The 19324-nt window shown below is 32.7% G+C and overlaps 1 protein-coding gene across 1 annotated transcript in view; it reads left to right on the forward strand.

Moving 5' to 3' along the window:
- Positions 1-987: 987 nt before the first annotated feature.
- wwk (anoctamin 8 white walker) overlaps positions 988-19324 on the forward strand; it is a 499833-nt gene continuing 481496 nt past the window's right edge. The window contains exon 1 of the mRNA XM_017629247.1: positions 988-1506. Within this exon, the coding sequence (XP_017484736.1) occupies positions 1287-1506 (220 nt within the window). The 5' untranslated portion in view covers positions 988-1286. The remainder of the gene's footprint in view (positions 1507-19324) is intronic.

A 19324-nucleotide genomic window follows, 5' to 3' on the forward strand; every position in this document is an offset into this window, starting at 1 on the left:
AAAAACGGTGCAAAAAACGTAAGTAAAAAAATTACCAAGCACTGATAATGATTTTTGATTTGAAATATTATTAACTTTGTATAAATGTGGGAAAGAAAATACTCCGATTTATTGTTTTAATATTATCAAAGTGGCAAGGCCGTTGAGAGTATTCACAATTTATGAAACTTCAAAAAATATTATTATCCGTCAAAAGTTGTTTATTGAGAGCGTGTGTGAATCGGTAACAAAGTTCGCGGCAAGTAAATTTTTGACAAGTATGAGGTGAATAAAATTTCAGTAGCCCATGAGGCCAGTGAAATTTTTGACAAATGCGTAGAAAATTTTGACAATTGCAAAGATTGCTGCTGTGTGTACTTTTTCGTAAAATAAAAGCTTAAGTTGATGAACTGCAATCAATGATGGTAGATGTTTTCTTAAAATATTAGTTTCACTCAATTTGTAATAGTTTATTGCGCATAAATCTGCGGTTATCAAAAATTTACTGCTGTCAAAAAAGATTTCATTTCACAAAAAAGATTTCATTTCAGATTGGCAAAACTGTCTCACCATAGTAAAAATATTATTCCACAGCTTTCCCCATAGAACTTTGCTACCGATTCACACACGCCCTTTTTTGTATCGTGGTTTCTAAGCTTAGCCAGCTGGAAAACAAGTTGGTAAAACCAGCTGGCTAGTTGCTGTTCGGATGGTTTGCTGAAACTTGATTAATATTGATTAACGTGAATAAATGTGTTTCCTCTTGGAATCTTCAATAAACCGGCTTTGATAAAAGGCAGTTTAATATAATATTGCCAAAAAACCAAAACGTTTATCGAAAGCAACAAATTAAGTGAAACCGACATTTTGAAAGAATGCGATGGACAAAAGTACAAATTTGTAGATATGTACATACCCACGTTATTTAACAGTAAACTCCGCGCTCTCATTGCTTCCGTACTGCTAAAATGCCGTATCTGCGCAGATACGGCTTTTTAACGATTTTTTTTCGCAAATTTTGCTTTACGGCAAATTTGAATTTTTTTGCATAAATAAAAAGGAACATCCGAATTAGTCTAGAACAGTTATTTTCATTTGCACAAAAAGCATACATAAATTGGACAGACCAAGTACAAACGCGTTTTGTTTAGTTTCTCGGTTTAACTTCGAATGCAGATACCCACATTTTAAATCAGTACGGCAGTGTAATTATATGCTGAAATCAAAACGTAAAAGTAATTAACCCCAAGTTGAAGCTAAATAAATTAATCGAATTGTTCGTAAAAACGCGATAAGTAAAGGAGGTTATGAACAAAAGTTTTGAAAATTTAATGCAAAGCACTGGCAGCGGCGGTGGAGGCGACATGTCCTCCGAACGGCAATCGTCAGAGGATGTACATGAATCGACTGCTGAAGATCCTGCCTTGGATGCTGGGAATGATTATAATGATGACAACAATTTTGAGTCTAATTTGCGGAGGCGCAAAGGAAAAATTATATCCTGTGCAAAGGAAACAATTGAAAATGGTAAGTAAATAAGTTAACTATTTTTAACTCGGCTGAAATGCGTTACTTATAAATTATTATTTAAGTCATTTGAACCATCTTAATAAGGACAAAATAATAAGCGTGTCAGGCTGCAAACAAAATAAAACACATATTCAATGCTTAAACATGTTATTCTCGTAAAATTTGTTTATTGGAAAAGCATATCGCTGGCTTAGAGTGAAAAGTCCAGTTTTTATGAAAACTTATATTTTGATACAGGAGGCTAGAGAAATCAAAAATGCATCGTTTTGAAAAGGGTAAAGGTCCCGGTTTAATGTTTTCTCGTTTGTATTCCGAAGCTCCGAAAGATCAAATCCCCCTGATTCGTATGGAGTTTTGCTTTGTTTTAAACAGGCAAAATGTTGTATTCGAAATTTTGCGAAATACATGCAGAAAATGGTCATAAGCAAGTTTTTTCGTCTCCTGTACAGTTTGTAGATCGGGACTTAGCAACTTTTCACTCTAAGCTAGCGATATATGTAATACTCCTATATTGGCAGTAACAGCTACAACCGTCCGAAAACATTGCAGTAGAGATATATAAGGTATATATAAGGTATGTGCCAATTAATAGAAAAGTACTCTGGATAATAAGTTTTTCACAGCTATGAGATGCAAAAAATTGTTTATCCGGCAGGGTTAGTGAAAAATTTGACAGTAAGCATTAGCTTTTTTTCTTCTATAATAGTTGTCTCCCATAAATAGTCATAAAAAGTCCGAAGTAGTCAGATTTAGTCCAAAATGCGTTCCTTAACTCGAAAATGGCAGCAAAAATGATGACACTCAGTGAGAGTGACTCTCTTCAGTCCGGAGTAGTCAGATTTTGCTGGCAAAATCTTGAAAACTGTCAAACTCAACTGAATTTATATTAACGGAAATTAATGAATACACAAAAAATGAGAATAATCTAAAAAGTAAAAAAAGTGAATTGAAAGTGAAAGGAGGCAAAAAATAACTGATATAGTTAGTGTTTTATTGTGCTTGTGCTTGTGTGAATGTATTTTGTACATACATTTCTATTCTTATTTGACGTTAGTTTTGTTGTTGCCATTCTTTGGACTAAAAATTTGGTTGTTTGCGTTCCTTTGCGTTTTCCCGTTATTCTCTTTTAGTGAACGCATTTTGCTTATGCTCTTGCGTTTTGACACTTTTCAGATTTTAGTCCGAAAAGATAAGGAATGGACCTAATATATATAAAATTAAAGCCCAAAAAAAACGTGAGAGCAAAACAGCCGATGTACTGGGTCGATTTCAAGAAAGCCAACTCGTGGGGAATTACCCATTTTGTGGGGAATTTGAGTTTACGTGGGAAATCGGGGAATGGACCGTTTTTTGTGACATGAACTGCTTTTTATGAGGAATTAGGTGTTAACTAATTTATTCTTTTTTGCTTCACTGACTTTATAATGAGCTAAAAAGTTGCATAAGAAATGCTACTGCAACTAAAATTACTGAAAATGCAATCCTGCAAATTATACAAATTACCGTTGATTTCGAATTTTCTTTGTCGCATTTTCGTTCATATATACGGTTGCCAGACGTACTGATTTTATCAGAACAGTACTGATTTTTCATCTCTGATCTGATTTTATTCATTCATTAAATCAGTAAGCTAATGTCCTGATTTTTCAAAATTTGTACTGGTTTGTACTGAATTATCAATTAAAACAAAATACATACTTTAAGATTTTCTTGAGGTTTTTATACAAGACATATAATTAGATACTCTCTTTAGCGAATTCTTAGTCTTTTAAAGCGTTTGCATACTTGAAAAAATTAATATAAGCCATGAGGAAATATAGATGAAGTCCTTAAATAGTGGTACTTTTCAACAGTTTTAAAAAATAAGTAATTTTGTTTTTTTTCAATACCACACTCAAACGAAGCAACTGAGAGGATCTTAAGTATAAAGTTTGTTTCCTGGCGCAAAGAGAGAAACCGGCTTCTAATTATAATTTTTGAAAGTTGACTTCAAATTAAAAGTAATTTTAAAATGAAATGTATAGAACCCTGAAAATGGAAATTATCGCATTATTGCTATTCAAAAATGTCATAAATATAAAATAATTTATTTGCTCCTGTGTAACACGCATGTTAAAATGAATAACACTTTTATTTTTTATGAATTATATTTAATTTATATACCAAATACTGAGGTTATGCACACTTGCCTGGTTATCTGGTTATATTTTTTATTCAGTGTACAACAACAAAATACATACACTACAAAATAATAATTTTTAACCAGATAACCTTATAACCAAGCAAGTGTGAACAACCTAATTGTTAAAACCAAGTTTTAAAGTATTATCTGTTCTCATTTTCGTTGTTGGTGTTTCTGACAGGGTAGGAGTGTGATGTAATGTGGAACGATTTTCGGTCACCCCTTGTCATTTGGTTTGGAGACAAACCGGTTTCGGCGTTGTGCCATCTTCAGTGTCATTTTTCGTTCTCCATTCTTATTATGTTACTTACATTCATAATTTTGTTTTGAATAAAAATGTACTGATTTTTTTAGCATGAAAAAGTCTAACGTACCGATTTCGCGCATAAAAAATCTGGCAACCCTATTCATATAACGAATAATCACACTTTTTTTATGTGGAAAAAACCCGCAACCTTTCGGAAAAAAGAATTTAAAACAAAAATTTGTTGCCACTTGAAACTTGCACTTACTAGAAATGAGTGGGCTACAAAACTGCATATTCAAAATCTTTAAGGAAAATCTAATTAAAAAGCTCGAAATTTTTACGAAAGTTTGTAGATTTTTTTTTAATATCACACAAATTTGTAACTTGGTTTTATACGGTTTTTGTAAAAGAATTAACTAAATTTTTATAAAAAAATAAATCAAAGTAATAAAAAAATATATATATAATTGTAAACACTTGTCAAATTTGGCTCGACGGAAACTTTTTCGACCACTGTATTTGTGTAAACATTATATGTATTTTTTTTTCTTTATTTGGTTTGGTCTATGAATACACACATAGCTGAATTACATTAAAAAAAAAAAACAGAAAGACCAGCAATATTTATGTCAAAATGCCCACTAATTTTTTTTTTTTTTTGTAAATAAGGAAATATCCATAGGTGGGTAATTTTACGAAAATTCCGGGAAAATCGGGGAATTTCATTGTCGTAATCGGGTAATTCTCAAAAATGAGTTGGCTACCCTGATGCATACATTCATCTTCAGCTTTTCCTTTCCCAATTTGCCACAGGGCGAAGACGAGTTCGAATCGACGTCGTTACGACGTTGTTCTGGCGAAGTCGTTTGGGTGAACTCGAAACGACGTCGAAACGAAGTCGTTTTTTTTCATACAAAATACAACGTCGCACACTGGGGCCGCCCCATATAAGCGGGTGCTCAAAATTCTGAAATCATTTTCTTTCCATTAGAATCGCTTGAACTACTTTTTAAGAGTAAATTTTTGACGTCTAAACCCATTATTGATCATGCATTAACCCATTGGTGACCCAGTTTTTTGTAATATCTTATGTTAAGTTAATTTGATTTTATTATTGTGAAAATTATTACGAATTTGACTTAACGCATTGATGATCATATTTTAATCCATTAGTGGCCATTTTTTTTAAAGAGTATTTCCACAGCTAATTTTATTAAAAATAGGTAAGTTTAGGTTACAATATAATCAGGAAGAACGAGTCCTTCGATTTGAGGATAGCTATATCAATGAACTTGCAATACTTAGAACTAAGTTAAAAGCGATAAAATGTAGTAACAGTAAGAAAGTGTGTGCTTGTTGTAATCACTAGGATAGAGCATGAAATAGGTGAAGTCATTTATATAGAGATCAGTTATATAGTAAATGATAGGAAATACTAGATACAAAAATTTACCTTTCAATGTAAAACATAATGGGATAAATGAATTGTTAAAGCAAAGTTGAAAGTAAAAATAATTTCAGCTCTCCGAAAACAGAAAAATTTGTCAAAAAAGTCGAAATAATTTTCAGTTTCGTCTTTGATTCGACTATGACCCATTATGTTTTAAATTTAAAGATACTCTCAAATTAAGCATACAAAATAACGAAAAGCAAGTAATGTATTTAATTAAAAACATTAACTAATTAAAAAATCATCTATATTTTTATAAAAAAATAATAATTAAAATAAAATAAAAACAAGTAATTTTTAAGCAAAAGTCAAAACCGACATCAATTCTCTAATAAAAATTTAAGATTATTGTTAATTTCTTCATGATCCAGTTACACTGGTTTACAGCAAAAATGTTCTATGAATGCCTATGTATGCCTATGAGTTCCTATGTAGAATTGCTCGGTGATTCCGAAAATCGAGTTAATTCTTTTTTTCTATGGATAGGTTTTCAAGATATTTTCAATTAACCGTTATTCAGCTTAAAGCCAAAAATGTTGTTTTTTTTTAATTACGCTGGGGTGTAGTGGTAAGCAGTGCGCGCTTCCACTCCGCAGCGCCTGGGTTCAAGCCCTGGTCAAAGCAACATCGCAAAAAATTTAGAAAAAAGGTTTTTTCTTAACAGCGGTCGCCCCTCGGCAGGCAATGGCAAACCTCCGAGTGTGTTTCTGCCATGAAAAACAGCTTCTCATAAAAATACAATCGCCGTTCGGAGTCGGCGAAAAACTGTAGGTCCCTCCTCTTTGTGTGACAACATCAAGGCGCACGCCACAAATCGGAGGAGAAGCTCGGCCAAACACTAACATTTGTGTAAGCGCCAATCTATTATTATTATTATTATTATTATTATTATTATCTTACAAACCAAGTCGAAAATCTTTATATAAAATAATTAAAAAGGATTTTGAGTATGAAGTTTTGTAACCCATTTAATTGTAGTACCTTAAAGTGCAAGTTTGAAATAGCTAGGACTTACGTATTTCCATACGAAGTATGTTAGACGATTTTTTATATGGAGAAAATGAGCGACACCTTCACCAAAAAACTTGCCAAAAATCAACGGTATGTCGTAGCTACTTCAAACCAGCACTCAAAATCTTTTTTATATATAATAAAAAATATCGATATTTTTACGAAGTTTGAAACTAAGCTATATTCGATTTTGGTTAAGAAATAAACTATATTTTTATAAAAAAAAATTTTAATTAAAGAATAAAAAATCATAGTCAAAACATGTCAATATGTGGGTGCCTTATAGTTATGATAAGCACTATATAATGAATACTGTGAAACTAATTCCTCATAGTCGGAATCTAAATCCCATCCAAGCCCCGTTAAACTAATATAATTCCCTTCAAGTTCTACTAACTCCATGGATTCAGCAAAGAAAGATCTCCGGTTGGTGACCACTGGCAACAAGTGCGAGCAAGTAATCAGAGGATCTAATGAAACTAGCAGTCTATTAAAAACGTCTCCTAAATTGTCAGCGGGACTCGTTTTCCTACTATAGATCTCTCTAAAGTTTTTCAAGTCCTTGTTCGAACTAAGTCCGCTTCTCACTAAAGATTTTAAAGTCCTTGTTAGAACTAAATTCGCTTTTTATTCATTGAGCAACCTAAAAATAATAACAGTTTAAGTTCGAATTGAAACGGAATCAAACTTAACCAGAAGTATATGTTTTTGTGTTTAATTAAAATCAGAGTGAAATCTTTAAACCCAATTTATTTAAAAATGCGCAAAGTGCTTTTGGTTTTGAACCTGGATTCTTAGTAAGGAAGGAACATACTAACGGTACTCATCGATTCGCGCAAGTTTTATATTTGGGCAATTAGGCAACTTTGCGCAGTGTGTTTCATGAGGACAATTTTATATTCTGTGCAATTTCACACATTTAATTATTTGACAATGTTAATTTAAAAAGTTGAACAATTGAAACTCGAATTTAAGAAAATATTTAAGTCTTACGAAAAGGCGTTGAGCACAATTCAAAATGAAAGTAAACAAAATAGTTAATTGAGGGTTGCACATCCCACTGCGCAAATTTGCGCGACAAAATTTCCGCGCAAACTTGCCCTTTTTGTGCAAATAGCTTTCAATACAAATTTTGACATTTCATTTGCGAGGGTTTTAAATTGCATAGTTTGCCCAGTTTGCGCGAGTTTTGCGCTTTAAATGAGTACCCTTACTTTATTGCAGTACTGTCAAATTTAAAAGCGCTTTGCGCATTTAAAAAAAGTGATTTTGAAAAAAGTGATTGCCAAAAACAGAGGTTAGTTTAGTTTTTTTTTAATCATAATTTTTTTAAAACCCATAATTTCAAACAAAATACATCAAAAGAATAAATAAACTTCATTTTAAGTGATGGAAAAAAAAATATAATACCGCCTTCCCCCAGTAACAATTTAAATTGCACATTTGAATTTCTCAGTTAAAAAAAAAAAATTTTTTGTTCAAATTTGTCAAGTTTGGACACGCATACCTCCCAGCCAAAAAACGATAGAAAGGTGAAAACTTACCCCCAAATGTAGAATTTAATGGGGAATAAGTCGTTTTTGTGCTTTTCATCAATTTCATTCAATTTCCCAACGCAGTAGCAGTGATCGGACTTAAAAAAAAATCTGTGTCGTAGAATCTGGAAAAAAATGTGGTCTCAGATTTTGGAAAAAAAAATTTAAAAAATTTTGCAAGGTTTCACCTAAATTGCAAACTTTATAATTAGGCTCCAAAAAAAATCATTTTAGTATAACAAAGTGCAAGATTAAAGTCGCTAAGTGTAGGCAGTTCCTTCCATATCAAGATATTTTTCGAAAATAGGTACATTTTTTTGCAAACTGCTGCCAGCTTTTCTTTTTATCACATCACGATGTAGCGAACAAATGTGGCACCGCTACTTGGGATTTGCCGATTTTGACAATACTCAAGTAAATGTAAACAACGCCTCAGAAATTTTAGATGCACTAAAATTTGCTAATACTTTTTATAAATCATATATTTTAAAATTTAACATAATGAAACTCGTTTCCTGTCCAAAAATTTATTATTAAGAAAATTTACTATTTTGCCGTTTATTTTATCCTCCCATTCGGCTTTGTTTACTTTTACTTGAGAAATTTCATCGCCGACGGGAATGCGGAATTTTGTATTATATCATTCTTGTTACCATATAGTGTTTAGTTTTGAACAATTTTTGCTCTTAAAATTAATAAAATTATGCCGAGCAAAAATAAAACTACCCAATTCGCCACAGGGCGAAGACGACGTCGCTCTGGCGAAGTCGTTTTGGTGAACTCGAAACGACGTCGTTACGACGTCGCTCTGGTGAAGTCGTTTGGGTGAACTCGAAACGAATCCGTTTCTTCGAACCCACAAGTTTTTTGAGGAACTCTCGGTCTGGGTTGAACAAGTGCCACGCCCACATTATTATATATCTAAGTATAATAAAAGGATAGTAAACCGTTTTTATTATGACAATTTTTTATTATGACAGAATATGGAATCCACAATGTACACTTGTATTCAGAAAATTAAACCGCCTACATCTTTTTTTCAGTATTCATAATATTCTTCATATTATATTTTCTTTTTTTTATATTTTTTTTTGTACCTTGTCCACTCTGTTGGCCTTATTAATAAAAAATAAAATTTGTGAGTATGAAGTTTTTTTTAAATTTGGGATAAAACTGTGCTTTTATTTTAAATCTATCTATATATATAAAAATGTTGTGTTCGTATGTCACGGTCATCAACACTCGAGAACGGCTGAATAATTTTTTTGTATTGTTCGGTATAATACCAGGACCAATGATATCGAAAAAAATTGGAGGGTTGCCACCTATTTGAAAATTTTTAAACCCAATTATATTGATTAAATAAATAAATTATTACAATATGGGTATCAAACTAATGAGGTTTAAGAAAGATAACTTCCGGAGATATTTTTGACGAGGGTTGCCACCTATTTCAAAATTTTAACTCAGTCAAATTGATAAAATAAATGAAATATTGCCATGTGGGCGTCAAACTTAAGAGTTTTAAGAAGGTTTACAGCCGGAAATATGTTTGAGGATGGTTGACATCTGTTTGAAAATTTAACTAAATTACATTGATAAAATAAATGAAATATTACAATATCGGTATCAAATTAAAGAGGTTTAAGGAAGATAATAAATGAAAATTTTAACTCAGTTAAATTGATTAAACAAATGAAATATTGTAATGTGGGTATCAAACTAAAGAGTTTTTAAAAAACCTATAGTCAAAAATATGTTTGAGGAGGGTTGCCACCTGTTTGAAAATTTAACTCAATTAAATTGGTAAAATAAATTAAATGTTACAATATCGGTACCAAACTAAAGGCATTTGAGAAATCTTGATGAAGAAGTATTTTAAATAGGATTATGCCCTAAATGTAAAGACTGCAAATATTGGAACTAAGTGAAATATTACATAATTGGTTCTAAACGAAAAGTGTTAGGGAAAGCTTTACTAGAGATTTTTTTTTTATGTTTCCACTTATCCAAAAGCGGAACAGTTTAAATGAAGAAAAAATTAACAAAATGTTATCAAACGAAGTGATTATGGGTGCATTCCAAATCGTCAAAATACAAAGCATCAGTCTCTTTTATTTCTAAACCTCAGCAGATTGTAATGCCCAATGTGCGCAACCACGGTTAGATGTTAATTTTTAACTAGGTTGCGCAAGCTAGACTTTTTCTTCTAGTTCGGTTTAGAAATAAAAGGGACTGATGCTTTGTATTTTGACGTTTTGGAATGCACCCTATATTATCGACGAAGAGTTGGTATACAAATTTCGCAATGAAAAAAAATACTAAAAAACTACTGATACAAATGAAAAAATAATAAAAACCATACCTAACGAAAACATAAAAATATCCCATGAAAGCTGTTTAAAAAATCCTTAATGAAAACTTAAAATTGTTGTGACCATTCCCAACATTATAAAATAGTTAATTTTTAATCATAAACAATTTCACTTTGGGTCGCCATAGCCTACTACGTACTATATTGCGAGTTAAGAGAATGTGACTGCTTTAGCGTTGAGTTTTTCCGACTTTCAAATATCTAAGAATCTACCTTAGTAAAATACACATCTACTTAACAACATCCACATTCTCCAGAAATTTTTTCGCTAAATTAGATGATCTGCTTCGGGTTTTTAGCAAAATTTTTCCAATAATCAGCGAGAGCAATTTGAATAACGTTGGATAATATTATGAAGATTATGATTACTATTATTATTCGGATCTCCTATTATATACCCAATCAAATATTCACAAATTAAAGCGTGAGCAGAAGGGCATTTATAGTCGCATATTGCAAATGTTAAGATAATAAGAGCTGCAGAACTGAACCACTCACGAACAATTTTTTACAAGGGCGTATAATTTCTGGCGTATGCCAATGACATCGACATCATTGGTAACAAAAACCTGGGAAAGTATAGTTTCGTTTGCTTGGGAACCAGCATTAACACCGATAATGTCAGCATGGCAATCCAACGCAAAATCACTCTAGCCAACAAGTCACTCATCATGCTTAGACAATGACAACATTCTATAAGGCGGCTCTTGGAGTATTCGAGAGAAATATATTACGGAAGATTTACAGGCCTCTACGCATTGGCGACGGGCAGTACCGCAGACGGTGTAACGATGAGTTGTATGAGCTTTACACCGAAATGGACATAGTGCAGCGAGTGAAAATACCGCGGCTCCGCTGGCTTGGCCATGTCCTTCGAATGCGAACCGACGTTCCAGGTCTGAGATATTCAAGAGGAGAAGGGCCTGACTTCACGTGGCATTTCCTATTGGCGTCAGTTGGCACAGAGAGAAATGACTGGTGTTCTTTATCGAGCTCGGCCAAAATGGCTTAGGCGGTTACAGCGCAAAATTAGGAGAATATTCAAATGATAAACGGCTGAGTTGGGGGATCTTCTTCTTGAATGCGACAGGAGGAAAACATTCCTTATCAGATTAATTCTGGCAACGATTCGTTCAAAAAGTTACGTAACCCTAGCTATCGCTTCGCCTAGAATTTCTGCGACTTTGTGGCATAAATGCAGAATAGCTCCGATTCTCAAATAAAAAAAAACATATGGGGATCGATAGAGAAACAACAATTACAAAAGTTGTTGAGGGTAAAAGTTCAAATTAAACAATTTTTTAATTAACATTACTTAAAAACGAATGCACGGATTTCAAAAGTTTTGGTCTAAAATTTAATTCCATTTAATTTGATGTACATCGATATATATAAAAATTAAATGTCTTTCGTATGACGGCGATGCCTGACCAAACGGCTGAACCGTTTTCTATTCTATAAAAAGTACATTTTTTGACCTTCTGTGTAAAAGGTTTTTCGATTTAAAAAAATTTGAAATTTTTTGTTGTTGTTGCCGAAAAATGAAGAATGCTGCGACGTCACGATTGTGTCAGCACTCAGAAAGGAAATCTTCTGACCAAAAATGCACTCGCGAGGTAGCGCTAGCGTCGGAATCTGACTAAAAATTGCATTTTCTTGCCGATCTGGCTCATATTTAGAATACAATTTAGCCAATTGAGCAGAAATATTTGGACTTAAAACTTACGCGATAGGTTTTCCCTGTGGCCGAGATATCCACAAAAATTATTTTATGCTAAGAGAAGGAGAGATATCTACTATATATTTGCGGAAGTATGTACACTTGTGATCAAGCAATTAAGCCAGCAACATTTTGATTAATTTTGGCTACTTTGCTTTCGTTTATTTAATGTTTATTATTTTTCCAAAAAAGTCTAGCTCATTATATAACAAACACCAAATAAATCCAGATTTCAAATTTTGTGCAAAAATTATGCAGTATGTTAATAGCCCATTAAATTCTAGGGTACATTATTACCCTAGTCTTAAGTCGCTAAAAAATCGCGTTGGTTTTTAATAATTTTTTTTCTGACTGCATTACAAATTTTTTTCCATACAAAGTAAATTCGAAAATTTTTTTTCTAAAAAATCTGAATAACAAGTTGAAAATGTAGCTAAAACTTTGCAGATTTGTTTGAAGTTTGAAATCTGGATTTATCTGGTGTTTGTTATATAATGAGCTAGACTTTTATGGAAAAATAATAAACATTAAATAAACAAAAGAAAAATAGCCAAAATGTATCAAAATGTTGCTGGCTTAATTAGCTGATCACAAGTGTATGTATATGCCAGGTTGCAGCCTAAACGGACGGACGGAATCGAACGAAATTTTGACAGAGTATTGCCATGACACCTGGACCTGGGAGAAAAAAAAACCTCCCATAGGCGTGAAATTTCTTATCAGCTGTAACTTCGGAACCATAATCCACACGAGATTGAAATTTAGTATGCAAGTATAGTATGGTAGGCGCTTATAAAATGATATATATAAATGGGTTTGTAAAAGGGGCGTGTCACTTCTTATAGGCGTGAAATTTTTAACCAGCCATAAATTGGGAACCATAAGTCACATGAACCTGAAATTTGGTATGCAGATATATATATGGGAGGTGTTTATAATAATGTATATATAAATGTGTTTGTAAAAGGGGTATAAATGTGTATTCAGCTATTAGACCACTCGGATATTTAAAATTGTGTTTTTTTGAAACCTTATAGTCTTTAGACCATTTTGAAATGGAAAGATTAAATCATTTTATTGATCCCGCGATGCTGTTAAACGAAACATGTGCATGTATAATGAATAAAACTACTTCTGCAATAAGCATTATACCGGAAAAGTGCAGCTATACTAAAACAGCTAAGCAACTAAGAAGCTAAACGGAATGCACCTTAGTAGACTAATTTTAATTTAAAAATTCTATCGTTACCTTAATGCACCTTATATTAATAATGGAACAAGATTTTTAGTACAGAAAGTGAAGATCAATATATATTAGTTGAAGTACGATAAAGCTAAAAGTATGGCTCATAAGGGATTTAAAAAATGTATTCTGGTGGACTTATATACATATAGATGTATAGCGTAGAGTATGCGTTGGACTCTAACGTATATATGTTTATAGGTATATCGTAGCGTATGCGAAATGTTGCACTGCCCCTATTTATCGGAGATAACATTTCTGGATTTGAGGAAGTTATATCCTTCAAATCGTTCTATGTTTCATTGAAAAGGGATTTAAAAAATTTATTCTGGCGGACTTATATACATCTATATATTAATACGCTAACATAAAATTTTGTCCGCCTTCGTTTAGCGAACACCAAGAACACCATTGGAAAGGCATTTTTTCGTAGATGAGCAGAGTTTATAGTTTCAAAATTGGTTGAAAATTACGGCCTCAACCGTCGTTTAAACATTTCCGTATTTCTGTATAGATGTTGCTGCAACATGTTCAATTTGACATGTTTCCGCATGTTGCTTCACTAAAGATAAATATGAGGATTAAGAAATAAAGGATAACGATGAAACCAAAAACAAAAAGAAATCATAAGTGAAGATAAAGACGAAAATGGAGATAAAGGCATAAATGGAGACAATGAGAAATACATAAGTATTAGGGTAACTGAATTGAAATTTTCCGATAGGAATCGAAATAAAATTAGCCAAAAAAGTTACCGAAATTTATCGAATCATCGAAGTTTATAATTATCGAAATTTATCCATGCTTATTAAGTTATCGCGACGTATCGAATTACAGTGAAACCCACTTAAGTACCCCCCGCTTAAGTACCTAACCCGCTTAGGTAACCAACATTTTTGGGCAATGCGAATTTTTTAATGTAATCTGAAGAATATCCTTCTCTGAAATACCTCCCCGCTTATTTACCCAACCCGCCTAAGTACCTAAATTTTTCGTACCCCATTTACCATTTTACCTATAATTTTCCCCTTTTAAGTGCTCTTTTAAAATTCCTTGAAATGTTTACATACATATTTTGAATCTCAGTGGCAGCGTTACACACCTTCGGCAAAAAAATTATAAAAATCAACGGTAATTTTTAGCCACTTGAAACTTGCACATTGTTACACTAAAATTGAATGGGCTATAAAATTGTATACTCAAAAAACAAATCTGAGAAAAAAAGTTTTAAATTTTGATGAATTTTTTCCTTTAAGTGTTCTATAAAATCTTAGGCTTAGGTTTACATGGTAATTGTTAGGGAATGAACTGTATTTTTATTGAAAAATCTTAAATGTTCAAATTCAAATAAAATTCATTAAATGTTTATGTGTTATTTAAGGATTTACATATTTATGTAATAATTATGTTCGCTTAAGTACCCGCATCGAGGTACTGAAGCGGGTTCTTTTAAGTACCCAACCCGCCTAAGTACCTCAAAGTACCAAAGAGGTACTTAAGCGGGTTTCACTGTATTCAAATTGATCAATGTTTATTGAGTGGTCGAAATTTATAGACACAGAAACTTAGTTGTCGAAATTTACGGATAGTTATCGAGCTATAAATCGTGTGGGATTATCGAAATTTGTCAAGTTAACGAAATGTATCAAGTTATCGATATTTATTGAATTATCATTATTTATAGACTATCGAGTTGTCGTAATGCATGGAGTTCTTTCAACTTACAGAGTTATCGCTAATTATTGATCTACTGAAATTGGTTGATTCATCGAATCGAAGTTTATTGAATTTTCAAAATATATCGATTTATCGAAATTTCGAGGTTATATAATCTTATCGATTTATCACTGCTTAACGAATTTTATCGCGTTAACAGAGTGTAACGAGTTATCAAAATTTTTCCATAGCTTTCGAAAAATGTGGCGCTGTCAATAGTAAAAATTTATAAAGGTATCAAAAGAATTTACATTTTTGTGTTATCGAAATTTATCGAATTTCACAGTTATTGAAATTGGTCAAGTTAACGAGTTTTGTTGAGTTATCGGAATTTAGTGTTTTTGAAATTCATCGAAGTATCGATATGTATCAAATCATTAAAACTTATCGATAAACTGGAATGTATCGGGTCAATTCCAAGCCCTGCCGAAGTGCTCCAAAGACCTTCTAAGAAAAAAAATTTTAGTTACGTTTTAGTTCCAAAGCAGAACATTTTCCAGTAAGTTAATTTGTACCGTATAGGTTTTTCTACGTATTAAGTTAGAAAACCTCTCCAAGGCTCCTAAAAACTAGAAAAACTGTCGAATTTCGACAGTAACTGGCACTCTAGTATAGATGTGTAGCGTAGAGTATGCGTTAGACTCTAACGTATATATATTTATAGGTATAGCGAAGCGTATGCGAAATGTTACACGGCCCCTATTTATCGGAGATAACATTTCTGTATTTGACGAAGTTATATCCTTCAAATCGGTCTATGTTTTATTGAAAAGGGATTTAAAAACTTTATTCTGGCGGACCTATATACATACAGATGTATAGCGTAGAGTATGCGTTAGACTCTAACGTATATATATTTATAGGTATAGCGAAGCGTATGCGAAATGTTACACGGCCCCTATTTATCGGAGATAACATTTCTGTATTTGACGAAATTATATCCTTCAAATCGGTCTATGTTTTATTGAAAAGGGATTTAAAAACTTTATTCTGGCGGACCTATATACATACAGATGTATAGCGTAGAGTATGCGTTAGACTCTAACGTATATATATTTATAGGTATAGCGAAGCGTATGCGAAATGTTACACGGCCCCTATTTATCGGAGATAACATTTCTGGATTTGACGAAGTTATATCCTTGAAATCGGTCCATGTTTCATTGAAAAGGGATTTAAAAACTTTATTCAGGCGCACTTATATACATATAGATGTATAGCGCAGAGTATGCGTTAGACTCTAACGTATATCTATTTATAGGTATAGCGTAGCGTATGCGAAATGTTACACGGCCCCTATTTATCGGAGATAACATTTCTGTATTTGACGAAGTTATATCCTTCAAATNAATTCTGCGGTGTTGAGTTTTCATTTACATGGCGCTTTGGTAAGACAGATCGTGTCAGCTGACTCGGGTTTACGTACCGGTAGGTTTACGTTCTTGACTAATTTCAGCTTTAGACTCTAACGTATATATGTTTATAGGTATATCGTAGCGTATGCGAAATGTTCCACGGCCCCTATTTATCGGAGATAACATTTCTGGATTTGACGAAGTTATATCCTTCAAATCGTTCTATGTTTCATTGAAAAGGGATTTAAAAAATTTATTCTGGCGGACTTATATACATCTATATATTAATACGCTAACATAAATTGTGTCCGCCTTCGTTTAGCGATTCTACCGAACCGATTTCAAAACCAAGAACACCATTGGAAAGGCATTTTTTCGTAGATGAGCAGAGTTTTATAGTTTCAAAATTGGTTGAAAATTACGGCCTAAACCGTCGTTTAAACCTTTCCGTATTTGTGTATAGATGTTGCTGCTATAGAATGCAAAAGTGAAAATAAAGACGAAAATGGAGGCAATGACAGATCATGGTTGCCACTCGCCAACATTTTTTTCTACCAAAATCTCTTAAGAAAAGTTACCAAAAGTTACCAAAACTTCAATACCAAAATCTTCAAATCTTCACTTACAGCCCGATACTGTGCACTTAATAAATTCAATATTTTTATAATTTGTCAATTTTTGATTAATTATCAAGAACTCCCAGTTCTAGCACAGAAGTTTAAATCTATTTTCTTGATAAATTTTCAAGATTGAAAATGCTATTACAATTATAATAATGTTTTTTATTAGAAAATATTTTTCTATCAACTAATTAATGCATGTGCCGTTATTCTCATTTTCGTTATTGGTGTTTCCGACAGGGTAGGAGTATGATATAATGTGGAACGATTTTCCATCATCCCTTGTCAAATTTGGTTTGGAGACAAACCGGTTTCGGCGTTGTGCCATTTTCAGTGTAATTTTTCGTTCGGAGTGTGCCCATACTTGGACCTGCGACTCTCGGAATAATAGCACCGGCACACAAAAAAAGTGGCGGATGCTTTTAACCGTCCATTTGACTCGTACAAAATTTTGAGTAAATTACGGAAATGGCTATTTTTTTTGCTATTTTTTCGGTTTTTCATAATTTACTGTACGTCGAAATATATGTCGCTAGGTGTCGAAATATATGTCGGTAGGTGGGTCTGGTAAAAAGCACGCGACATTTTTTTTGCCGGAGTAATCAAAACGATTTATGGACCTTACCAAAAATTGCCAGATGGCCAGTATTAAAATGTGAGAGGGTAGAATTCAAAATTTATCGCAAAAATTCGAAAGTTCTTTTAGAAGTGCAGCCCTTGCACTATGGGAAATTTTACCCTATTTTGTGGCCAAAATTCTAAAAGTTGGAATATCAATTTAAAACTTGGCCCAGTAGTAGGACTAGAAGTAGTGGCCTTGCCGCGCAAAAATTAGCCCGTAATGGTCACACCTCCAAAAAAAATAGCGTAATGGTCACACGGGTTCCAGTGGACCCCAACCCAATAAACAGATGCGTCGTACGTTCTATTTTAAATATCGACTCGAACCCTCCACTGACCTGAAGTTTAAGACTTTCTCCTTGTTATCTGATAGGTTTTTTTCCAATTTTGAAATTGATTTTGAAACTCATGATTTTGTACCAAGTAGTTACCTAAGAAAAATTATAATTTCTGTAATATCGCACAAAATCGCAGCATAAGATTATGGGAAAATAAGAGATCGGGGACTATTATACCGATTTATGATGAGTTTTCTTAAACGTTTTTAAACATTTTTTTAAAACACTAAATAAACTTTTTTTTTAATTGTACAATTTCACTTTAAAGTCACTTAAATGCGGAAGTTTCTTTGGCACAAGCTTTAAACTATAATACAAGTTTTAATCGGTGAATATTCTGCTAACCATCACTCTTTCTTTCTACTTTTCACTTTGGAAAAGCAGCAAATAGATTATGAGATACACGCATTTGAAAGTGGCAAATCAAACTACACATTTTTCGTTTACAGAAAACTTCGAAACTATCTCTTTGAGGGTTACCAAATCAACGGTAAGTCGATTTATTAAAAAACAGAGTATACAGTTTTTTACTCTGAAGTATTCTCTGTAAGATAACATAAAAAAAATTAATTTCAAGCAAGTCAATAAATTGACCTTTGGCCATAAAATAGGCTCAAATTTCCCATAGTGCTTTGGTGCCGCCACTGTTATTCAAATATTTCCAGTATTCGAATATGAGATAACTCTAATTTAATCGAAGTAATTTTGTAGAAGTGTCAGTAGTGCTGCCACTGAAACTCGAAGGGTTTTTATAATTACGCACATTCAAAACATAATGCATTTCTTTCTAGTAATGCAAATAGATGTTTAGTTGCAAAAGTTACCAAAATGAAATAAAAGTTACCAAGTTACCAAACCGTTTAAAAGTTACCAATTTTGGTAGAAAGCTACCAATTGTGGCAACCATGTGACAGATACATAAGAATTAGGGTAACTGAAAGGGTAAGAAAATTTCTTAAATTTATGAAGTGAAACTTCTTAAGCGGCAGTTGGTTGGTTGGGAGTAAATTGTCAAATTCAAGGGAAATAATGCACACGGAAATGGTTCTCAGCGGTTCAGCGGTTTAAGAATAAGAACAAAAACAAGCATGCCTAGAGATACAGGCAAAAACGAAGATCAAGGTAAATGTAACACTTTAAGGTAAAGGTAAAGAGGAATATGCAAAAATAAAGATAAATATGAAGAAAAGGATGGGGATAAAGATCGATATTGTTAGCGATATAAAACCCGATATTGTTATCGGTACAATAATCGATATTGTTATCGATACTGTAATTGATTAAATAACCACTATTGTAATCGATGTAATAATCGATGTTGTCATTGATATAATTTTCGATATGGTTATCGATACAATAATGGATATTGTTATCGGTATAATAATCGATTAAATAATTGATTT

Source organism: Rhagoletis zephyria, unplaced genomic scaffold, assembly GCF_001687245.7.
Source record: "Rhagoletis zephyria isolate East Lansing unplaced genomic scaffold, Rhagoletis_zephyria_1.1 Rzeph_scaffold_00080, whole genome shotgun sequence".
Lineage (NCBI taxonomy): Eukaryota > Metazoa > Arthropoda > Insecta > Diptera > Tephritidae > Rhagoletis > Rhagoletis zephyria.